The sequence below is a fragment of the Asterias rubens genome, chromosome 12, assembly GCF_902459465.1.
Source record: "Asterias rubens chromosome 12, eAstRub1.3, whole genome shotgun sequence".
In the NCBI taxonomy this organism is placed as follows: Eukaryota; Metazoa; Echinodermata; class Asteroidea; order Forcipulatida; family Asteriidae; genus Asterias; species Asterias rubens.
Window position 1 is genome coordinate 12,532,983 of NC_047073.1, and position 26,583 is coordinate 12,559,565.

Below are 26,583 nucleotides of genomic sequence, written 5' to 3' on the forward strand. Positions count from 1 at the left end.
CGAATTGTCATTTGGTCTGTGCTGATAGGATGGACGTCTTGTAGTCTCTAGTGATAATTGATCTAGGTTTTTTAGATTGCTAATTTTGATCAGTTAGATTCATCGTTTTTGTCTTGCAGTCAATACAATTTACAATTTCTAATTGTAGGACTTAAACTTAACTATAAAAGAGGTTAGACTGTTTGTTTAAAATTGAATTTTACTCAGTCGAAGTGTCATTTGGTCTGTGCTGATAGGATGGACATCTTGTAGTCTCTAGTGATGATTGATCTAGGTTTTTTAGATTGCTAATTTTGATCAGTTAGATCATCATTTGCCTTGCAAGTCAATACAATTAACAATTTCTAATTGTAGGACTTAAACTTAAGTATGAAAGAGGTTTACACTGTTGTTTAAATTGAATTTTACTCAGTCGAATTGTCATTTGGTCTGTGCTGATAGGATGGACGTCTTGTAGTCTCTAGTGATGATTGATCTAGGTTTTTTAGATTTCTAATTTTGATCAGTTAGATCATCGTTTTTGTCTTGCAAGTCAATACAATTTACAATTTCTAATTGTAGGACTTAAACTTAACTATAAAAGAGGTTTAGACTGTTGTTTAAATTGAATTTTACTCAGTCGAAGTGTCATTTGGTCTGTGCTGATAGGATGGACATCTTGTAGTCTCTAGTGATGATTGATCTAGGTTTTTTAGATTGCTAATTTTGATCAGTTAGATCATCATTTGCCTTGCAAGTCAATACAATTTACAATTTCTAATTGTATGACTTAAACTTAACTATAAAACAGGTTTACACTGTTAGTTAAATTGAATTTTACTCAGTCGAATTGTCATTTGGTCTGTGCTGATATGACGGACATCTTGTAGTCTCTAGTGATGATTGATGTAGGTTTTTTAGATTGCTAATTTTGATCAGTTAGATCATCGTTTGCCTTGCAAGTCAATACAATTTACAATTTCTAATTGTAGGACTTAAACTTAACTTTGTAAGAGGTTTACATTGTTGTTTAAATTCAATTTTACTGAGTCGAATTGTCATTTGGTCTGTGCTGAGAGGATGGACAACTTGTAGTCTCTAGTGATGATTGATCTAGGTTTTTTAGATTGCTAATTTTGATCAGTTAGATCATCGTTTGCCTTGCAAGTCAATACAATTTACAATTTCTAATTGTATGACTTAAACTTAACTTTGTAAGAGGTTTACATTGTTGTTTAAATTGAATTTTACTCAGTCGAATTGTCATTTGGATAGGATAGGATGGACATCTTGTAGTTTCTAGTGATAATTGATCTAGGTTTTTAGATTGCTAATTTTGATCAGTTAGATCATCGTTTGCCTTCCAAGTCAATACAATTTACAATTTCTAATTGTAGGACTTAAACTTAACTATAAAAGAGGTTTACACTGTTGTTTAAATTGAATTTTACTCAGTAGAATTGTCATTTGGTCTGTGCTGATAGGATGGACATCTTGTAGTCTCTAGTGATGATTGATCTAGGTTTTTTAGATTGCTAATTTTGATCAGTTAGATCATCGTTTGCCTTGCAAGTCAATACAATTTACAATTTCTAATTGTAGGACTTAAACTTAACTATAAAACAGGTTTACACTGTTAATTTAATTGAATTTTACTCAGTCGAATTGTCATTTTGTCTGTGCTGATAGGATGGACATCTTGTAGTCTCTAGTGATGATTGACTTAAACTTAACTATGAAAGAGGTTTACACTGTTGTTTAAATGGAATTTTACTGAGTCGAATTGTCATTTGGTCTGTGCTGATAGGATGGACATCTTGTAGTCTCTAGTGATGATTGATCTAGGTTTTTTAGATTGCTAATTTTGATCAGTTAGATCATCATTTGCTATGCAAGTCAATACAATTTACAATTTCTAATTGTAGGACTTAAACTTAACTATAAAAGAGGTTTACACTATTGTTTAAATTGAATTGTACTCAGTCGAATTGTCATTTGGTCTGTGCTGATAGGATAAACATCTTGTAGTCTCTAGTGATGATTGATCAGGGTGTTTTAGATTGCTAATTTTGATCAGTTAGATCATCATTTGCCTTGCAAGTCAATACAATTTACAATTTCTAATTGTAGGACTTAAACTTAACTATGAAAGAGGTTTAAACTTTTGTTTAAATTGAATTTTACTCAGTAGAATTGTCATTTGGTCTGTGCTGATAGGATGGACATCTTGAATGTAGTCTCTAGTGATGATTGATCAGGGTGTTTTAGATTGCTAATTTTGATCAGTTAGATCATCATTTGCCTTGCAAGTCAATACAATTTACAATTTCTAATTGTAGGACTTAAACTTAACTTTGAAAGGTTTACACTGTTGTTTAAATTGAATTTTACTCAGTCGAATTGTCATTTGGTCTGTGCTGATAGGATGGACATCTTGTAGTCTCTGGTGATGATTGATCTAGGTTTTTTAGATTGCTAATTTTGATCAGTTAGATCATCATTTGCCTTGCAAGTCAATACAATTAACAATTTCTAATTGTAGGACTTAAACTTAAGTATGAAAGAGGTTTACACTGTTGTTTAAATTGAATTTTACTCAGTCGAATTGTCATTTGGTCTGTGCTGAAAGGATGGACATCTTGTAGTCTCTAGTGATGATTGATCTGGGTTTTTTAGATTGCTAATTTTGATCAGTTAGATCATCATTTGCCTTGCAAGTATTTCTGTACAATTGTGTGTCGTGGCCGAGCGGTTTAGTGCACTGGGGCTTAATCTCTGGTGTTCCTGATCAGCAGACTGTCCTTAAGCAAGACACTTAACCGTTATTAAGAAAACCAATACACTTATCGTTAAGAGGAGGGGTTTGCTCCAATGTTTCTGGTAATGTTAGCAGCAGAATGTGCCGCATCACCATGTCTCTTGTAATGATTGCACTTTTGGACTTTTAGACTGTATGTTATTATCAGTTTGATCAATTTTTTGTAGAACAAGTACATGAATTTTTCAAAAGATTTGTATACTGTTGTATAACTGAATGCTATGATTACAAGTTTTTTATGGATCATAATTTGCATTGCAAGTAGATTAATTTAGATTGTCTGCATAACTCATCGCTATCCTTTCGATAGACTGACAATATTTTGCTGTTCCTATATAAACTAAAGGTTAATATTGTCTTTGAGTTTTGGTATTAAAATGTTGAAATTTGACATTTCAATTTACATCTGAGTTGCTTCCAATTTTAATTTGTTTGACTTTTTTCGAGGTTCATGGTTGATCTGTGGTCTGCTCAAAAGTCAACGTTGTTTAGTTCTGCCAAGAGTTACAATCGTTCTTTCCTGACAATCGTTTGCTGCTTAGTTTTCCTCATAATGTTTTTAAATAGACTGCGCCGATTACTTCTGTACCACCACTACCAGTGAACTTATGTCCGATCTCATATTTTCTTTACATTTACAGGTATTTCTCTCACCCAATAGTTAATAAACCAATAGAAAACCAAACTTCCGCAGTAGTCTATGTAGGCTAGTGTGTGTGCAAGTTTTTGCATTTAACAAATGTTGGAGTATTGAAGGAAAGCCAAAAGTATAATTACTTTAAAATTACATATGGGTTGTTCATAACAAATAAATATAATGGAAGAGAATAAGCAAACACTTTGTAATAAAACACCATTTAAAAGTGTTGGGGTATTAAATCTCATTGGGGTTATGTACCTTACAGGGAGTGTCGCCCTAATGGGGGTTTTAAAAGTTGTTACAATGACTTCCACAAAAAGGCGACACATAAGCACTGTCACCCTAATGTTGACTTTGGAGTTAAAAAACAAAAGGGCGACACCAAAAAAAGTTATGTTCTAATCAAATGACAATTACATTTATTAAAAGGTAAAAATGATACATTAATGACAAAAAGAAGATTTAATTGTGTAAACAAACCAAAAGAACCCCGTCGTTTTCAAAATTTGGCACTGTCGCCCTAATGATATTATTTACCACCTGTCACCATACTGTTGAATAAAGCATTATTATTATTATTATTATTATTATTATTATTATTATTATTATTATTATTATTATTATTATTATTATTATTATTATTATTATTATTATTATTATTATTATTATTATTATTATTATTATTATTATTATTATTATTATTATTATTATTATTATTATTATTATTATTTTTTTTTTTTCAATTTGAACCAACTTCGTTTATTGTATTCATCTTGTTGGATTGTGTTCATGTAAATCTTTGTCATACTCCTCTGTATTTCATTCATTTTCTAGTCAACAATTCCGGCCAAATGTTTTGACCTTGTGACATTGAACACAACCAGAATACCGCCTACCATTCCCCTACCGTCCCCCCCCCCAGTTGAGCATAGGCGTGCTGATATAGCCAACATTGCACGGGGTGGGCAGGAAGGGGAGGTGGGGGGGGGGGGGGGGGTTGTCCCAACGAGATAATTGTCGTGATTGTAGTTCTCATTATTGTTTTCCCTATCGCAAAAATTATATACGCTCCTCTCTCCTTTGAAAGAAAATAGTTGATGTTTGTTTTTACCTAAAAAGACAAATTATAAACAATGTATACATTTTACAATTATAAATGTTTAAACGTAAATATTAAAATGTCATCACAAAATCAAGCGGCTAGAGTGTTTGTACATTAGTAATTCAAGTTGGTACACACTTAATTATGTGAAAATTGCGAGAGAAGGTTCAAGATGGAAACAAGACTGTGTGTGTGAGTGACCTTTGAATAAGTTTTGTTTGCATGACTTCATGGCTCACCATGTCGCATACCATTGAATATTGGAGTTTGTTTTAAGCTGCAACCAATGACGTCATCTTGATGTCATTGCTCATTGTTATGAGTTTGTGAACGAAGCTGAATTCACTAAGACCTGGTTGTTTCAGTCTTTGTATAACAAAACCGGGGTTCTCAAACCTTTACAACGTTCAGAAATCCAACTTTGTTTTTAATATTAAATGTTTTGTTTATTTCAGTTGGACAATCTTCAGACTGTGGTGGAACATTAACCGCCCCCACTGGAACTCTCACAGATGTAGATGCCAACAACGATGGGGAGTATGATGCCAGCCTGAACTGCCTATGGTTCATCACAGTCGAGGTTAACAAAGTTGTCCGGTTGACATTCAACGGACCGTTCCATGTTGAGGGACAGGTTGGAGCTACGTGCTCGTACGATTACCTAGAGGTAAGGCACACTCAATGCCAATACGATAAAGATTACCACCTGGCATCAGTGTCACATTTCGTGACGTATTTTCGTGACATACGCATCAAGGTTTAACTCGACGTTTCGATCAGTATGCTCTGATCGTCTTCTGGAGAAAGCAGAAGACGATCAGAGCATACTGATCGAAACGTCGAGTAAACCAACGATTCTTTTCAGAACCACCCCAACTCATTAGAGATAGTCATAATATGGTGTTACCGTATTATCGTATTTCCACCATGCAAGATATTTTTGAACGATTTGGTTAATTCAATAAAATATACAACAATAGTGGAATTTTTTTGTAACAATTTATATACATTTTTTTTTATAACGAATCCAACCATAATGTAGTTGCAAAAAAGGGACCTTTAGATTTGAGTGAACGTGGACCTCGTTCACGTCAACCACGGTTGTGTTTTTTCCAAGTGACGTCATAACCATAGTTTTGGGGTCGCGACTCTATGGGGCGCCAAATGTTATTAAACGCAATTACACGTATTTACATATAATTCATTATATAACACATAAATCAGTATTCATCCATTATTTTACCTTTATTTACAAATAATAAATTTTAAACCACACAATATTATACATAAGCTTCGCAAGAGTATGACACACACCGCAAGCATAGAGAATCACACCGGATTCACCAACTCAACTTAGACAGTCCAACACTGGTGTTGAATAGCTTACCATTACCCTCCATTTTACTATAGCTGGAGAATTTATTTTTTAGCTGTTCCGATCCAGTCGGAACAGCTATTGTTTTCGTCGAGATTTTTATTATTTTTATTATTATTATTATTAGCTGTTCCGATCCAGTCGGAACAGCTATTGTTTTCGTCGAGATTTTTATTATTTTTATTATTAGCTGTTCCGATCCAGTCGGAACAGCTATTGTTTTCGTCGAGATTTTTATTATTTTTATTATTATTATTATTAGCTGTTCCGACCGTCCGTCGGAACAGGTATTGTTTTCGTCTAGATTTTTATTAGCTGTTCCGATCCAGTCGGAACAGCTATTGTTTTCGTCGAGATTTTTATTATTTTTATTATTATTATTATTCTTTGTTTCTCCCTAAATCCCATAGTGTTTGTACACGTTTTTGCGGCAGCCTAATCTCCTAAACCATAATACGAAAGAGTGAGTTTATTATACCAAATTGAAGCTTAGAACATAAGCTTAATTCTTATCGTAAAAAATGTAAAAAAAAATAATTAATAAGCCTTAATTAAGCTTATGAATATTTAATTAGCAAACCTTGTTAACACCATATCTCAAAAAGTAGACCGCCGATCCTGAAACTTTTTTCAGCTATACACTAGTCAGGTCCTGTTAATGTGATTTCCGACATAAAATTCTGGACGACGTCACCATGACGTCATGTAATGCACGTTTTGTGTCTGTGCACAAACACAATGGCTCTTGAAGTGTAAACAAACCCAGCTTTCCAAAACATAATTTATTCGATTAAAATTAAATTACATGTTGTACACTTCCCAAAATTTCTTTAGATTAAGATATCTTTTATTGATTGTCATTTTAAAAGCATCAGAACTTATAGAAACAGTGTAATTATTTTAAAAAACCTGTATTTCCGGGGAAGTTTTTTCAAAGATCATGGGTACGGCGTAAAACTTGATTTGAATAGTCAAAATTGTAAAACTGTTAACTTGACCAAGTCCTTATACCATTTTCGACCGGTGTTATTGCGTTTTTTTGTTCAATATACATAGATTTCTTACGGTAACCGACTAGCACAAGTCTAAACTTGTTCTCAAAATTTGACAAGCCTGAGCATGGTGCGTCGTGGACCGGGTTCATTTCAGCCGACGAGCGTGGACGACGAAAATAGACCGCCCGGGATTTGGAATTATTTACGGGTAAAGTCACCTTGTTCGCGCCGGGGAACATTTGCCTAAACTAATTCCAGTATTTCGCGTTACGTTCGGAAATTAGACCATGACAAACAAAAACTCTTTGACAGGAATACAAAAGCAGAGATTTTATTATGCTGACGTTTCTCTGGTGGTTGAGTGGCTCAGTTTTATAGAGCTGCTTATAATAAACAGGCAAAACATTTTGCTTTACAAAATTGCAGAAATTGAGCAGAATACCTGGATTCACAACTTGAACATGAGGCATGGTTAAGCTGCTTTTTGTGTTTAAAAAGCTATTATGTAGTTTGGTCCTGGGCCAATGGCTTTTAAAGGAAAGAATCGCAGCGCTTACGTAATCAGGGAACTGTGCTTACGCTAAGCGTATTTTACAGCTTAGCAGGGAATGTGTTCTTCACGTCACAATTCACATCAACAAATTTGCTACAGTTGACTAATTGTGCTCAACTCCTGCGAAACTTTCACTGCGAAAACAGTGACTTAAAAATTTGATTTGCATTCGCAGGAAAAACCGTGCTTTACTTGTGACAAAAGTAGGCAGGGGCGACTAGTGTGCTTTAGTGGTAAAGTTGCGACTACAAATTATTATTTGAGTCGCGACTACTGTTTTTCTCTACTCGTTATAATCGTGTCCACACATCGACTACAAAATTTGTCCCGACTACCTGTTTGGAGAACCAGTTATGTTGCTTACTACTATTCGCAACATAATTAATATTGCCCTTGCGGCATAAATCTTGAGAATCTGTACTTTATCTCGACAAGTGTCATAGTTAGGTTTGAAGTGCGATTAGTCGAGTAGTAAATTTCACTAGTCACACCCATTCGCAACATAATTAACAATTTGTCCCGACTACCTGTTGGATGAACCAGTTGTGTTGCTTACTACTATTCGCAACATAATTTATATTGCCCTTGCGGCATAGCGGCACAAATCTTGAGAATCCGTACTTTATCTCGACAAGTGTCGTAGTTAGGTTTGAAGTGCGACTAGTCAAGTAGTAAATTTCACTAGTCACAACCATTCGCAACATAATTAATATTGCCCTTGCGGCACATAGCGGTACAAATCTTGAGAATCCGTATTTTATCTCGACAAGTGTCGTAGGCAGGTTTGAGGTGCAACTAGTCGAGTAGTAAAATTCACTAGTCACCTATTGGCAACATAATTAATATTGCCTTTGCGGCACATAGCGGCACAAATCTTGAGAATCCGTATTTTATCTCGACAAGTGACGTAGTTAGGTTTGAGGTTCGACTAGTCGAGTCATGATGGGAACTTGCTTAATGAAAAAGATTCAGTGCTCTGCAGAAGCATTGAATTCTGCGCTTACGTCAAGCGAAATAGACTGCTTATAGCAGGGATTTCTTTTGTTTGTGTGCTTCAAAGTTCGCACATTATTTTCCAAGCTTGCACATCACAGTAAAGCGGAAAATGGTGATCGTAAGCGCAGACTTTGGTGGTCATGAGAACCATGTAATTTTGCCCTGTAAGCATGGTAAGTAGGTTTGGTAAGGCCTACACTTCAAACATGTAAAGTCAAAAAAGATTGTTAGTACATGAGGGGAAATCTTGTGAAACTGGTCCAATTTGACTCTGCTTCACTGCGTAAGCAAAGAATTGACACATCAGAAGCGCGGATATTATCGCTTACATAAAGCATATTTCACAGCTTAGCAGGGGTATTTTTGCTTGTGCGCGGGGAAACTTATCATATGTAATCTTTGCTTTGAACTAATTGCACAGATATTTCAGCGCCTGCACAGTAAGCGGAGAATGGTGGTTGTATAATAAATGGGCAGAGTTTGGTTGAAGCAGACAGAGTCATAAAACTGGGCCGTGTTCTATAGGGGAAATTATAGCTTGACATTTTGTGACAGTTTTGGTCTCTGCGACGTACACATACAAATACAGAGTCAGACACAGACATTACGGCGCAGAAATCGTGCAATTGAAGTGTCTCATAAGAGCGCCCCCTATCGGCAGGAGTAGGAAAATAAAGGAGTATCCTACAAATTAATTATGTGTTTTTAAACACGTAAAATAATATCAAATGGAAGCTTTAGGATGTTTAGCTTAATATCTATCATAAAACATATTAAAATTCTTTATTAATTAACCACCAGTGACCCTCATTATCATATTAATTAGGAAATCTTTGCAGCATCATATCTCAAGAACTTCACGGCCGACTTCAACTGTTGTTAAAGACTCCTTGGGGGTTGGAGATTAATTTGAAAAAACTGTGACCTCAAACTGACCTCTACTTCCGCGTCAACCGGAAGTGGGACCATATCTCAAGAACTATACAGCAGATTTTCAAAATATTTTCAGTTATAAACTCCTTAGGCATAAAATATTAACTTTAAAAAACCGTGACCTCAAGTTGACTCCTACTTCCTGGTCAACCAGAAGTGGGACCATATCTCAAGAACTATACAACAGATTATCAATTTTGGTTCAGTTATAGACTCCTTGGGCATTCAAGATTAGTTCAACCAACTTTGACCCCATGTTGACCTTTACTTCCGGGTCAACCGGAAGTGAGCCCATATCTAAAAAAAGTACAAAGCTAATGTTCAAACTTCAGTTATAGAGTAATAAATAATTAGCTTTGGAAAACTGTGACCCCAAGTTGACCTCTACTTCTGGGTCAACCGGAAGTGGGACTATATATCAAGATCTACACAACCGATTTTATAGACTCCTTGGCATTGCAGATTAATCTTTGGTAGCTGTGGGCCCATGTTGACCTTTACTTACGGGTCAACCGGGAAGTAAGACCTTAAATAACAAGAGCTACACAACTTTTTTGAAACCTTCTTTCAGTTATATATTCATTGGGCAATGAAGCACATAATCCAAGCAAAACAACAAGGAACAGCTTTGTGTTTGTTCACAAACACTTAATGTCTAGTTATTCTTTGTTTCTCCCTAAATCCCATAGTGTTTGTACACGTTTTTGCGGCAGCCTAATCTCCTAAACCATAATACGAAAGAGTGAGTTTATTATACCAAATTGAAGCTTAGAACATAAGCTTAATTCTTATCGTAAAAAATGTAAAAACATTTAATTAATAAGCCTTAATTAAGCTTGTGAATATTTAATAAGCAAACCTAGTTAACACCATATCTCAAAAATTAGACCGCCGATCCTGAAACTTTTTTAGCTATACACTAGTCAGGTCCTGTTAATGTGATTTCCGACATAAAATTCTGGACGACGTCACCATGACGTCATGTAATGCACGTTTTGTGTCTGTGCACAAACACAATGGCTCTTCAAATCTCTACTTTAAACTGGTCAAAAACACAATAACTTCTAAATAATTTATTTGTTAGTTTCCTAAATATCTTATTATGTGTAGAAAAATACACTGATTCTGATAAGATTTGTTTCAGTCCATAAAAGCAATCAATGTTCGTCTATTAATTAATTAATCAATTAGAATCTTGGCATCATGGGTACAACGTAGTACTTCATAAATTGGGTGCAGTCACTTTCATTGCAATGTATAAAACATCTCTATGGCTCTTGCAACACACTGCGGACCTGTATGGGTTGAGGACTCTCGGGGAGAGTCTGAGAAGACGATGTCGTGATGTTTGCATCTTTAATTTGTTTTTGAAAAATGGCAACTAGTAACTAATTAACCACATGACCCTCATTTGCATATTCAATCAGAAAATCTTTGCTGCACCATATCTCAAGAAGTATACAGCCGATTTTAAGACTGTTTGTTGTTAAAGACTCTTTGGGGATTGGAGATTAATTTTTAAAAATCGTGACCTCAAGTTGACCCCTACTTCCGGGTAGGCCGGAAGTGGGACCATATCTCAAGAACTATACAACAGATTATAAAACTTTTTTCAGTTATAAACTCCTTAGGCATAAAAATATAACTTTTGACAAACCGTGACCTCAAGTTGACCTCTACTTCCGGGTCAACCGGAAGTGGGACCATATCTCAAGAAATATACAACCGATTTTCAAACTTTTTTCAGTTATAGACTTCTTGGACATTCAAGATTAGTTTGAAACACATTTGACCCCATGTTGACCTTTACTTCCGGGTCGACCGGAAGTGGGCCAATATCTAAAGAAGTACAAAGCCAATGTTCAAACTTCAGTTATAGACTCTAAGGCAATAAATATTAACTTTGAAAAACTGTGACCCTATGTTGACCTCTACTTCTGGGCAACCGGAAGTGGGACTATATATCAAGATCTTCACAACCGATTGCTTAAACTTTTTCAGTTATAGACTCCTTGGCATTGCAGATTAGTCTTTGGTAGCTGTGGGCCCATTTTGACCTTTACTTGTGGGTCAACCGGGAAGTGTGACCTAATACCAAGAGCTACACAACTTTTTGGAAACTTTTTTTTCCAGTTATATATTCCTTGGGCAATGAAGCACATAATCCAAGCAAAACATCACGGAACAGCTTCGTGTTTGTTCACAAACACTTAATGTCTAGTTATTATTATTATTTTTCTTTGTTTCCCCCTAAATCCCATAGTGTTTGTACACGTTTTTGCGGCAGCCTAATCTCCTAAACCATAATACGAAAGAGTGAGTTTATTATACCAAATTGAAGCTTAGCACATAAGCTTAATTCTTATCGTAAAAAATGTAAAAAATTTTAATTAATAAGCCTTAATTAAGCTTGTGAATATTTAATTAGCAAACCAAGTTAACACCATATCTCAAAAAGTAGACCGCCGATCCTGAAACTTTTTTCAGCTATACACTAGTCAGGTCCTGTTAATGTGATTTCCGACATAAAATTCTGGACGACGTCACCATGACGTCATGTAATGCACGTTTTGTGTCTGTGCACAAACACAATGGCTCTTGAAGTGTAAACAAACCCAGCTTTCCGAAACATAATTTATTCGATTAAAATTAAATTACATGTTGTACACTTCCCAAAACTGCTTTAGATAAGATATATTTTATTGATGGTCATTTTAAAAGCATCAGAACTTATAGAAACAGTGTAATTATTTAAAAAACCTGTATTTCCGGGGAATTTTTTTCAAAGATCATGGGTACGGCGTAAAACTTGATTTGAATAGTCAAAATTGTAAAACTATTAACTTGACCAAGTCCTTATCCCACTTTCGACCGGTGTTATTGCGTTTTTTTGTTCAATATACATAGATTTCTTACGGTCACCGACTAGCACAAGTCTAAACTTGTTTCCAAAATTTGACAAGCCTGAGCATGGTGCGTCGTGGACCGGGTTCATTTCAGGCGACGAGCGTGGACGACGAAAATAGACCGCCCGGGATTTGGAATTATTTACGGGTAAAGTCACCTTGTTCGCGCCGGGGACCATTTGCCTAAACTAATTCCAGTATTTCGCGTTACGTTCGGAAATTAGACCATGACAAACAAAAACTCTTTGACAGGAATACAGAAGCAGAGATTTTATTATGCTGACGTTTCTCTGGTGGTTGAGTGGCTCAGTTTTATAGAGCTGCTTATAACAGGCAAAACATTTTGCTTTACAAAATTGCAGAAATTGAGCAGAACACCTGGATTTACAACTTGAACATAAGGCATGGTTAAGCTGCTTTTTGTGTTTAAAAAGCTATTATGTAGTTTGGTCCTGGGCCAATGGCTTTTAAAGGAAAGAATCGCAGCGCTTACGTAATCAGGGAACTGTGCTTACGCTAAGCGTATTTTACAGCTTAGCCGGGAATGTGTTCTTCACGTCACAATACGCATCAAAAAATTTGCTACAGTTGATTAATTGTGCTCAACTCCTGCGAAGCTTTCACTGCGAAAACAGTGACTTAAAAATTTGATTTGCATTCGCAGGAAAAACCGTGCTTTACTTGTGACAAAAGTAGGCAGGGGCGACTAGTGTGCTTTAGTGTTAAAGTCGCAACTACAAATTATTATTTGAGTTGCGACTACTGTTTTTCTCTACTCCGTTATAATCGTGTCCACACATCGACTACAAAATTTGTCCCGACTACCTGTTTGGTGAACCAGTTGTGTTGCTTACTACTATTCGCAACATAATTAATATTGCCCTTGCGGCATAGCGGCACAAATCTTGAGAATCTGTACTTTATCTCGACAAGTGTCATAGTTAGGTTTAAAGTGCGACTAGTCGAGTAGTAAATTTCACTAGTCACACCCATTCGCAACATAATTAAAAATTTGTCCCGACTACCTGTTTGGTGAACCAGTTGTGTTGCTTACTACTATTCGCAACATAATTTATATTGCCCTTGCGGCATAGCGGCACAAATCTTGAGAATCCGTACTTTATCTCGACAAGTGTCGTGGTTAGGTTTGAGGTGCGACTAGTCGAGTAGTAAAATTCACTAGTCACCCATTCGCAACATAATTAATATTGCCTTTGCGGCACATAGCGGCACAAATCTTGAGAATCTGTATTTTATCTCGACAAGTGTCGTAGTTAGGTTTGAGGTTCGAATAGTCGAGTCATGATGGGAACTTGCTTAATGAAAAAGATTCAGTGCTCTGCAGAAGCATTGAATTCTGCGCTTACGTCAAGCGAAATAGACTGCTTATAGCAGGGATTTCTTTTGTTTGTGTGCTTCCAAGTTCGCACATTATTTTCCAACCTTGCACATCACAGTAAAGCGGAAAATGGTGATCGTAAGCGCAGACTTTGGTGGTCATGAGAACCATGTAATTTTGCCCTGTAAGTAGGTTTGGTAAGGCCTACACTTCAAACATGTAAAGTCAAAAAAGATTGTTAGTACATGAGGGGAAATCTTGTGAAACTGGTCCAGTTTGACTCTGCTTCACTGCGTAAGCAAAGAATTGACACATCAGAAGCGCGGATATTATCGCTTACTTAAAGCATATTTCACAGCTTAGCAGGGATATTTTTGCTTGTGCGCGGGGAAACTTATCATATGTAATCTTTGCTTTGAACTAATTGTACAGATATTTCAGCGCCTGCACAGTAAGCGGAGAATGGTGGTTGTATAATAAATGGGCAGAATTTGGTTGAAGCAGACAGAGCCATAAAACTGGGCCGTGTTCTATAGGGGAAATTATAGCTTGACATTTTGTGACAGTTTTGGTCTCTGCGACGTACACATACATATACAGAGTCAGCTACAGACATTACGGTGCAGAAATCGTGCAACTGAAATGGCTCATAAGAGCGCCCCCTATCGGCAGGAGTAGGAAAATAAAGGAGTATCCTACAAATTAATTATGTGTTTTTAAACACGTAAAATAATATCAAATGGAAGCTTTAGGATGTTTAGCTTAATTCCTATCATAAAATATATTAAAATTATTTATTAATTAACCACCAGTGACCCTCATATGCATATTAATTAGGAAATCTTTGCAGCATCATATCTCAAGAACTTCACGGCCGACTTTTCAACTGTTTGTTTTTAAAGACTCCTTGGGGGTTGGAGATTAATTTGAAAAAACTGTGACCTCAAGTTGACCTCTACTTCCGCGTCAACCGGAAGTGTCACCATATCTCAAGAACTATACAGCAGATTTTCAAAATATTTTCAGTTATAAACTCCTTAGGCATAAAATATTAACTTTAAAAAACCGTGACCTCAAGTTGACCCCTACTATCCTGGTCAACCGGAAGTTGGACCATATCTCAATAACTATACAACAGATTATCAATTTTTGTTCAGTTATAGACTCCTTGGGCATTCAAGATTAGTTTGAAACAACTTTGACCCCATGTTGACCTTTACTTCTGGGTCAACCGGAAGTGAGCCCATATCTAAAAAAGTACAAAGCTAATGTTCAAACTTCGGTTATAGACTCTAAGGCAATGAATATTAGCTTTGGAAAACTGTGACCTCAAGTTGACCTCTACTTCTGGGTCAACCGGAAGTGGGACTATATAACAAGGGTGGGACTACACAACCGATTTCATAGACTCCTTGGCATTGCAGATTAATCTTTGGTAGCTGTGGGCCCATGTTGACCTTTACTTACGGGTCAACCAGGAAGTAAGACCTTATAACAAGAGCTGCACAACTTTTTGGAAACCTTTTTTTCAGATATATATTCCTTGGGCAATGAAGCACACAATCCAAGCAAAACAACAAGGAACAGCTTCGTGTTTGTTCACAAACACTTAATGTCTAGTTATTATTATTATTATTATTCTTTGTTTCTCCCTAAATCCCATAGTGTTTGTACACGTTTTTGCGGCAGCCTAATCTCCTAAACCATAATACGAAAGAGTGAGTTTATTATACCAAATTGAAGCTTAGAAGATAAGCTTAATTCTTATCGTAAAAAATGTTAAAATGGTTAATTAATAAGCCTTAATTAAGCTTGTGAATATTTAATTAGCAAACCAAGTTAACACCATATCTCAAAAAGTAGACCGCCGATCCTGAAACTTTTTTCAGCTATACACTAGTCAGGTCCTGTTAATGTGATTTCCGACATAAAATTCTGGACGACGTCACCATGACGTCATGTAATGCACGTTTTGTGTCTGTGCACAAACACAATGGCTCTTGAAGTGTAAACAAACCCAGCTTTCCAAAACATAATTTATTCGATTAAAATTAAATGACATGTTGTACACTTCCCAAAATTGCTTTAGATTAAGATATATTTTATTGATGGTCATTTTAAAAGCATCAGAACTTATAGAAACAGTGTAATTATTTTTAAAAACCTGTATTTCCGGGGAAGTTTTTTCAAAGATCATGGGTACGGCGTAAAACTTGATTTGAATAGTCAAAATTTTAAAACTGTTAGCTTGACCAAGTCCTTATCCCATTTTCGACCGGTGTTATTGCGTTTTTTTGTTCAATATACATAGATTTCTTACGGTAACCGACTAGCACAAGTCTAAACTTGTTTCCAAAATTTGACAAGCCTGAGCATGGTGCATCGTGGACCGGGTTCATTTCAGGCGACGAGCGTGGACGACGAAAATAGACCGCCCGGGATTTGGAATTATTTACGGGTAAAGTCACCTTGTTCGCGCCGGGGACCATTTGCCTAAAATTATTCCAGTATTTCGCGTTACGTTCAGAAATTAGACCATGACAAACAAAAACTCTTTGACAGGAATACAAAAGCAGAGATTTTATTATGCTGACGTTTCTCTGGTGGTTGAGTGGCTCAGTTTTATAGAGCTGCTTATAATAAACAGGCAAAACATTTTACTTTACAAAATTGCAGAAATTGAGCAGAACACCTGGATTCACAACTTGAACATGAGGCATGGTTAAGCTGCTTTTTGTGTTTAAAAAGCTATTATGTAGTTTGGTCCTTGGCCAATGGCTTTTAAAGGAAAGAATCGCAGCGCTTACGTAATCAGGGAACTGTGCTTACGCAAAGCGTATTTTACAGCTTAGCCGGGAATGTGTTCTTCACGTCACAATTCGCATCAACAAATTTGCTACAGTTGACTAATTGTGCTCAACTCCTGCGCAACTTTCACTGCAAAAACAGTGACTTAAAAATTTGATTTGCATTCGCAGGCAAAACCGTGCTTTACTTGTGACAAAAGTAGGCAGGGGCGACTAGTGTGCTTTAGTGTTAAAGTCGCGACTACAAATTATTATTTGAGTCGCGACTACTGTTTTTCTTTACTACAAAATTTGTCCCGACTACCTGTTTGGTGAACCAGTTGTGTTGCTTACTACTATTCGCAACATAATTAATATTGCCCTTGCGGCATAGCGGCACAAATCTTGAGAATCTGTACTTTATCTCGACAAGTGTCATAGTTAGGTTTGAAGTGCGACTAGTCGAGTAGTAAATTTCACTAGTCACACCCAACCCCAACATAATTAAAAATTTGTCCCGACTACCTGTTTGGTGAACCAGTTGTGTTGCTTATATTCGCAACATAATTTATATTACCCTTGCGGCATAGCGGCACAAATCTTGAGAATCCGTACTTTATCTCGACAAGTGTCGTAGTTAGGTTTGAAGTGCGACTAGTCGAGTAGTAAACTTCACTAGTCACACCCATTCGCAACATAATTAATATTGCCCTTGCGGCACATAGCGGTACAAATCTTGAGAATCCGTATTTTATCTCGACAAGTGTCGTAGGCAGGTTTGAGGTGCGACTAGTCGAGTAGTAAAATTCTCTAGTCACCCATTCCCAACATAATTAATATTGCCTTTGCGGCACATAGCGGCACAAATCTTGAGAATCTGTAATTTATCTCGACAAGTGTCGTAGTTAGGTTTGAGGTTCGACTAGTCGAGTCATGATGGGAACTTGCTTAATGAAAAAGATCCAGTGCTCTGCAGAAGCATTGAATTCTGCGCTTACGTCAAGCGAAATAGACTGCTTATAGCAGGGATTTCTTTTGTTTGTGTGCTTCCAAGTTCGCACATTATTTTCCAAGCTTGCACATCACAGTAAAGCGGAAAATGGTGATCGTAAGCGCAGACTTTGGTGGTCATGAGAACCATGTAATTTTGCCCTGTAAGTAGGTTTGGTAAGGCCTACACTTCAAACATGTAAAGTCAAAAAAGATTGTTAGTACATGAGGGGAAATCTTGTGAAACTGGTCCAATTTGACTCTGCTTCACTGCGTAAGCAAAGAATTGACACATCAGAAGCGCGGATATTATCGCTTACTTAAAGCATATTTCACAGCTTAGCAGAGATATTTTTGCTTGTGCGCGGGGAAACTTATCATATGTAATATTTGCTTTGAACTAATTGTACAGATATTTCAGCGCCTGCACAGTAAGTGGAGAATGGTGGTTGTATAATAAATGGGCAGAGTTTGGTTGAAGCAGACAGAGCCATAAAACTGGGCCGTGTTCTATAGGGGAAATTATAGCTTGACATTTTGTGACAGTTTTGGTCTCTGCGACGTACACATACAAATACAGAGTCAGATACAGACATTACGGTGCAGAAATCGCGCAACTGAAATGGCTCATAAGAGCGCCCCCTATCGGCAGGAGTAGGAAAATAAAGGAGTATCCTACAAATTAATTATGTGTTTTTAAACACGTAAAATAATATCATATGGAAGCTTTAGGATGTTTAGCTTAATTCCTATCATAAAACATATTAAAATTATTTATTAATTAACCACCAGTGACCCTCATATGCATATTAATTAGGAAATCTTTGCAGCATCATATCTCAAGAACTTCACGGCCGACTTTTCAACTGTTTGTTTTTAAAGACTTCTTGGGGGTTGGAGATTAGATTGAAAAAAACTGTGACATCAAGTTGACCTCTACTTCCGCGTCAACCGGAAGTGTCACCATATCTCAAGAACTATACAGCAGATTTTTAAAATATTTTCAGTTATAAACTCCTTAGGCATAAAATTTTAACTTTAAAAAACCGTGACCTCAAGTTGACCCCTACTTCCTGGTCAACCGGAAGTGGGACCATATCTCAAGAACTATACAACAGATTATCAATTTTGGTTCAGTTATAGACTCCTTGGGCATTCAAGATTAGTTTGAAACAACTTTGACCCCATGTTGACCTTTACTTCCGGGTCAACCGGACGTGAACCCATATCTAAAAAAGTACAAAGCTAATGTTCAAACTTCAGTTGTAGACTCTTAGGCAATAAATATTAGCTTTGGAAAACTGTGACCCCAAGTTGACCTCTACTTCTGGGTCAACCGGAAGTGGGACTATATATCAAGATCTACACAACCGATTTTATAGACTCCTTGGCATTGCAGATTAATCTTTGGTAGCTGTGGGCCCATGTTGACCTTTACTTACGGGTCAACCGGGAAGTAAAACCTTATAACAAGAGCTACACAACTTTTTTGAATCCTTTTTTTCAGTTATATATTCCTTGGGCAATGAAGCACATAATCCAAGCAAAACAACAAGGAACAGCTTCGTGTTTGTTCACAAACACTTAATGTCTAGTTGTATATTTATTTTCTGTAAATAAAGTGTATAATACAAAATTTGTTGGGTCAATAAGTGTTGTTTATATATAGGCCCTGGGTTACAAAAACTGTCTCCATTTGCAGTGGTATGTGGTAACCGTTTTCCCTACAGCCCCCCCCCCCCCCCACCCAATACCTCTTTTGAAAACACTCCACCTTTGATCTTGTTGTTCTATAAATTGTCCATTAGTTGCATCATGCAAATTGCTCTCTAATCCAACCCTTTCACGTTTCCCTGCATTGTTATACATACAATGCATTAAACCCCACGTTTGTGGTCCAATAATCCATCCTTTTATACTGACCATCCTTTGTCCTCATACTCATATTGGGGTTCGTAGCATAGTGCCCGTACTACAGCCACGATCTTTGGTTCATAGCCAGCTGGGCCAAATTTCATAGAGCTGCTCAGCACAAAACTTTTATTTGGCAAAACAAGTCTTCCTTGATAAAAGAGACGTAGGCCTACCAAAAAAAAATCAACGTGGTTTTCAGGAAAAGCAAGCAACAGCTGACCACGTAACAAGCAATATGCAACTGCGGTCGGTAAGCCTGTTTTTATCAAGGCAGAAATGTAATGCTAAACAAATTGTTGTGCCTAGCAGCTCTATGAAATTGGGCCCAGTGGTTTTTCAAATAGAAACTTTGATTGGCGTTTCCCGTTCCAGTTTTTATGGATCCTTCCCTTAATCCATTCCCCCTATTGTCTATAATAGGAAACGTATTTTTTCCGCCTCGGAAGAAGGTCCAGTTTGGATCAAAAGCTAAAAAGCCATCTACCCACACATTGTTGCACGAAGCTTTTATATGTAATTCTACACGCCATTTCATTTTTTTTACCTTTTTTTTTTACAAACAATGATGATTTTAATTATTTTATTTATTTATTTTATTTTAAATCTTTAGACATACACAATAGTTACAAGTTGTACATGGGGCTGTCAAAGTTAAAACAAAGGTATAAAACTGTCATCAAAAGATGTGTAAAACCAGACCCCTGCCAACGATAAAAATATAATTATACAATATAAAAAGTAGATTACACTGAAACATTTTAGAATCACACAATAGAAATCATTCAAACACAAGCAAAACCAGACTATTGAAAACAAAAAACTACACCCACAACAAAACACCGCAGCGATAAGAGGAAGGGACAACAATTGAAAGAAAAAAAACATAGAATGGACTAAAAACCCTCAGAAAAATAAAATAAAAAATAAAATTGGCACAGAGTGCACCCTCACAGATTCATGCCAACCCATTGGGCCCGAGGACAATGATAGCAGAGAGCCTCCCCAAACACCACCCAAAATTAAGATTGTTAATTTTGCTCATGCAGTTATTTTGATATGCATATTGGACAACTTTCATTTTATAGGGCAACGAAAGCGTTCTTTCAATTATACACACATATTTGTTTGTTGTAAATACAAGTAAAATAGTGGATAAAATGATTTATGTTATGTGAATTACATCGTTAAATAACTAGTTTATAATTGGCGCCTCATACGACACAACGTGCGGACAACATGCAGCTTTAGATTTCGCATCCAAGACGTCGACTGGCACGTGACTACATCTTGCTGTGGCTTTGCGCATGCGTCAAGTCGTCACCAATGTTGTCTGCACGAGTTGAGGACCACAAAACTGTGGTTTTGACGTACGTTCGGAAATACCACAGCCGTGCTGGACGTGAACGTAGCCTTTATAAAGGCGCACGCGGCACCTAGATGTCACTCGTGCCACTCAAGATAATATACCAGCGAGAGTAGCGACGCAGCGAAGCGCCTTGAATAAAGGCTAACGTTCGACGTGAACGAAGTCCGCGTTCACTTAAATCTAAAGGTCCCTATTACTGATGATAATATGACAGCAGCTTCTACTGCAGGGTTATATGTGCGTAGCTGAAGCATATTTCTCATCCCCATAATTTACTTTCAGTGTTACCCGCCGCACACACATGTTAAACTACGGTCATTCGGTGGTTTCAGGGACTTATACAACAAACAACGGCAATTAGATTTCAAAAAACAATCGAAAAACAATGTATGTTATAGGTCCCATTTCATTGCACACTTTTAAAAATTGAAGAAAACAAAAATCTTGATTTCTTCTTTGTTTTACTCTTCTGAAAATATATGAAACGTTGTTAATTCTCCATTTATCTTAACATTAAAGCGACATAGGTGACAATCATTCGCATATAATGATATGTTTTTAGGTGAAGTCATTGTCCGTATTGGACATTTTACTGTTTCTCCTAAATGCAATGCCCCGGGAGTTGATGTCCTTAATATCATGTAACTAAATGGGGGCTCAGTTCCCAGGCTGGTGTATTCTAATATTTGTTTTTATATATTTTTTGTATAGTATTATGATTATGATTATTAAGTAGGGTTTGAAACTTTGCATGGTGGAAGTAAGATATAGAAGAGTTTGCGGTAACACCATGTAATAACAATCTCTATAATTATAGATTGTTATTACATGGTGTTACCGCAAACATTACTCTTCTATATAATATTATGATTATTACTATTTACTTTTCGGGAGATTGGCCTGGGGAAAAAATAAAATTGTCCGGGCACACACAATCTGCACAGTTTAGTAAGCGTTAGGGTGAAACCCCTTAATAAGTGGATTCATCTAATTAGCCTATACTGGTTCCCGGGTCGTCCTGTTTGACTTTCACATTACATCCAAGCAGCAAAGAAAAACAAAGCAAAAATTACGACCCTTTTTCCACAGATTCGCGATGGTCGTTACAGCTGGTCACCGCTGCTGGGCAAATTCTGTGGACATACGCCACCCGCCGATATGACCCTTTCCAGCAACCAGGCCTACCTACGCTTCGAAACGGACGGTTCTGTCGAATATTCAGGGTTTACTTTGATCTATACCTCAGTGGAACGTAAGTTGCCTTTATTGTTTTATGTGAAATGGTCTTTAAAGGACATAATGGTAATTATCAATGTCACTTTATTTCTGGAAATTCAAATACAGTGTGCCCTATATACGTTAGCCCATGACAGGCCTTGTTTATAGGTTGCCTTCGGATTGGTAGCTTTTTGCTATAGAAGGAGTTTGCTTTGAACACAATATGGTCGGGATCGTGAAACAAGTTTAACATAATATATAGACACACTGGAACTTGTTCGGCCTTCTGTTTTACTCTGTGGACTAAAAAATCCGCAATTGTGGAGTACAGTTTCGACGCGGGCCCGTTATCACGACAAAGAGTCGGAAAAGGAGCTCAGTAAAATTAATGCAAAAGACCAAAGAAGAAATACATAACATACTGAACAAAAATGTTGATCCTGTTTCTTTTGATCGTGACTAAAGGTAAAATACTAAATTTATAAAATATCCCATTACCACAATGTAAGAAGAGAACTGAGGGTGGCAAACCCCATCTAAACATTTATAATAAAGCGGTAACGTTGCGCAACAATGGGGGGGGGGGGGGTCACATCGCCCTCAGACCTACCTTGGGTCGCTGTTTGCAGGGCAGCTCTGATACAACGATGTTCATTTGGTATCATTCTCGCCAGCCCACATAAGTTATACAATAGAGCAGGAACAAGAAAATTAGGTCAAATTAATTTAAAGTCACCTGGAAGTAAAAATACAGCTTTTGTCACTAAAATATGTTCTGTGATGAGTGGAATATGAATAAATATTAACTAATGTTTTACAAAATTAGTTTCCATGTTATTTACAAACTTTATAATAAGCCCGACCCGAGAGGGCGCTGTTTGTGACGTCAATCGAGCCGGAATGAGTCGCATGCAGTACCAACACAACATAGTGACGCTTGGCGCAAGCTAAAAACATACCCTCAAAGTTGAAACAATACCTGATTTTTTGTCTTCACGTTAAGCAAATGCTCATTTAGGTTCGTGACGTTTTTCAGGTACCTTCTTCGACTTCTCCACTAGCTGGACAAATTGTTGGGATGGCGTTATATTGTAGAAAATAACTTTTCTCTTCATGTCAAAACGTGTAGTGTATTCCGAATTCTCGAAGCACGACGGCTCGAAGTGTTTGCTGCACAGCGCTGGAAAAGACGTCGGACCGGACCACTTTGCAAACTGATCCCATCTTTAGTCGTTTTGCTGCATCCAGCAGCAATACACCTGGTCGACATTGTCGTAAAAATGCAAGAACAAACCTTTTTGAAATGTAAAACTCACGACTAGGACTTGAATGTACTTGCACGTACGTGTGTTCGATGTTCGATCGAGGCAAAGTCTGCTTCGATTGACGTCACAAAATGGTTAGGCGGAGTCACCCCCACACAACTTTATTAAACATATAAATTGTTAACAAAAAAACACAAAAAAACCCAAATATTTAAACAAATATTTTATTGTTCAGAAACATATACTCTACTGTTTGAAAAAAAAAAAAAATCCAGGTGACTTTAACTTAATTTAATGGAACTATTAAGACAAAAATAATAACTTAAAACAACACAAAAAACGTTTGGGAAATGAAATCAAAGACATTACCCCACAACGTCTGCATGCTTGTGAGTTTACTTTGTAACTGAGGCTGTATGAAAATATCCATGTTGCTAAGGCGTTCCTCGCCGTAGCAGAGCTGTATCCACCAATTAAAACAACGGCCTTTATGTTTCAGAACCATGTTCAGGTGGGATGTTCGGCATGGACTGCACACAGGCTTGTCACTGCGCTACCGAGACGTTCTGTGATCGAATAACAGGTCGATGCGATAGTAGGCAATGTGCACAAGGATATACTGGGGATAACTGTCAAGGTAACATACGAATTGACAATCATTACAACCGATAGTGTGATCTCTAACATTGTTTTTATGTTGAGTTAAGTTATGTCTCCCCCATTGCCATACATTCTCTTTAAACCTCCAGTGTCTCCTTTGGTTTGATTGAAAATGGCGTTTCGAGGCCGAGCGGTCTTGTTCACCGAACCCGAAATCTCACGTTTTCAGCAGCATACTAGTGCATTTAAAGGAAGCATTACAGAATTGGTTTTGCAAACAAAACAGTTGCTGGCAGTGTAAGCACTTTATGAAATCCACCTTATACATATACTGACAAACCTGTGTCAGTTTGCTATCGATCGGCCAACTGGGTCACGAGAAAAAAAAAGCGATTACACATTTTTCATGATATTGATGCAAACAAATAAATGAATAAAAGTTTAACGAGCGATAAACTCTAAACGCAAAGTAAAATTATTTATTCCTCATTAAATATGGCATTTCAGGCAGAAATATTTCAAGGGATGTTGTCTACTATTATCATCAAACCGTGTAAGTTTGATGTAAATATGTGATCTTCACGATTTTGTTTTCTTTCAATTCTGTAACGTTCCTTTAAACAAGTTTGTTTACAATGTCTTCGAAAAAGGAAAGGGGAAGGTAGTGCATCCTTCACTAACAGCAAGGCTCCTAGTGGATGATACCCACGCCTACATCATTTACCCCTTTTCAGCCAGGTGGCAAATTGCCCATTGGGACAGTTGATTTTGGTCGACAGCACAAACTTAGTTTAGTGTTTAGCCCTAAAACGTTGCAGTGTCCGCCTGACCCTGTGATTTAGGCGATTTCTAATAATGATAGCAAAATAATAACAACATGATAGTAATACATACATCATGAAGGTATATCTTTAATGTTTTGTTTGATACACATTTTGTGTAACATTTTGTCTCACATGTTCAAATCCGAAGGATTATCATTGGCAGCTTATCTTTAACTTTATTATATTTAATATCTAATTATCTTTTAATACCTTTGGCAGCTAAACAATCAACAATGGTAACGTTTAACATTGAAGAGTTTCTAGAAAACAGTTATTTATTTGAATGTGTTTTGCTTTTCCATTTCAAGGTTAAGTTAATATCTTACGATTTAAGAGTCAGTTCAGGTAAATAATTGACATAGTTGCTCACGGTCAAAAAATGAATTTTTTTAATACTTTGTGGGTGGAAGGGCCTTGGGGTGCAAGTAAACAAAATTGCATTTTCAATTCAATTTACAACTCCACCCCACCAAAAAATTATTGCTTTAAATATCACCCTTGTGCTATTTTTGCATCATGCATAACAGTATGTTTTTAGAACTTGCAAAATCGACATTTTTACCCTATTTTTGGACCCCAAAATGTCAACTTGCCAGGGGTCTCAGAAAATTTTCCTTTCGGCTGTGACTAGGGCAAACATTGGTCTTTCCATATCTGGTGTCAAAAACTTGGGCAATTGTATCTTGTTGTGACAGTACTGCCTCAAAACTAGACTTTTTTCCCCAAAACGTGATAAATGACTTTTTAAGGGTCTTTTCACAAAATATCGACATACGTGTCCACGGTAAAAAAAAAAGGAAAATTGTTCTTATACTTTGTGGATGGAAGGGACTTGGGGTCCAAATAAACAACATTTACATTTCAAATCATAATATAACACTATGCCATGGTAACAGTTCATTTGTGTTTAGGCCACTTTAGGCCGAATTTGGGGTCTGAAAAACTGTTTTTTTAGTTAATATTTACAACTCCACCTAACCAAAAAACAAAAATATTTCATAAAACCTTTTCCATCACTACAAATCATCATCCTTGGCTTTACTTGAGACAAACAAATATTGCTATAAATTTCACCCTTGTGCTATTTTTAGAACGTGCATTAGAGTATGTTTTTAGAACTTGCAAAATCAACATTTGTACCCTTTTTTTTGCCTCAAAATTGCTTGTTTTCAGGGGTCTCAGAATATTTTCCTTTCGATTTTGATCAGGGCCAAAATTTGCTTCATTTTGAATTTATAACATTAAGAAGTTAGTAATAATTCCATCAATCTGGCAGCTTTTCATAAGCACTCTGTAGGCTTAGTGCATTACCAAACATTGATCAGGACTTGTTGATGACCTAAATCTTAGAATTTGCCCCGCCCCGGCCCACCCCGGCCCCGGCCCAATCATATTTCTTGACATTGCATAAAAAAAAAAAAGTTTTGTGAACAGCGCCTCTTTTTTGAAAGTCACATTTTTTAATTCCCCTTGCACATCAAGAAAGTTTGTACTGTCTTAATTTTTTATTGGTTCTCAGAATATTTCCCTTTTGGTTGTGATTGGGCTATCATTATGGTTTGCATGTCTGCTGGGGAGATACACTTTGGTTTATTGTATCCTGTTGTGACACTTCTGCCTCAAACATGGTAATTTTTCCAAAAACAATAAAAATGCATTTTGAAGTTATCCCTTAGTTTGAATTGATAAAAAACAAAAACGAGCATGCTTGTTAAAAAAATATGGCACTGTTTCCATGCTCTTTAAGTAACAAATAAAAAGTTTATAACCATGCTTTGCCACTGAGAGTTCTTGTTTTGTCATGACTACTTTACACAGTTGTACAGGTATGATTCACATTGCAAGAAGAGAAGTAGTGCGATGAGCATTCTTTACTATTCTTGTCTATACATGGCCTTTTAACAGTCTTCTGGGTCCCCTGCCCGCTACCAAACTAAACATTTTCATCCCTATCAGAACAAAAAGGCTCTAAAAGTGAGCAAGT

General features: G+C 36.8%; 1 protein-coding gene across 1 annotated transcript in view; it reads left to right on the forward strand.

Annotated features, from left to right (window-relative positions):
* The window catches only part of LOC117297760 (protein sidekick-2-like), a 49,825-nt gene that overhangs the window by 16,086 nt on the left and 7,156 nt on the right, over window positions 1-26,583 (forward strand). Inside the window, exons 2-4 of the mRNA XM_033780909.1 lie at window positions 4,995-5,206; window positions 21,782-21,944; window positions 23,675-23,812. Of these exons, the coding sequence (XP_033636800.1) occupies window positions 4,995-5,206; window positions 21,782-21,944; window positions 23,675-23,812 (513 nt within the window). The remainder of the gene's footprint in view (window positions 1-4,994; window positions 5,207-21,781; window positions 21,945-23,674; window positions 23,813-26,583) is intronic.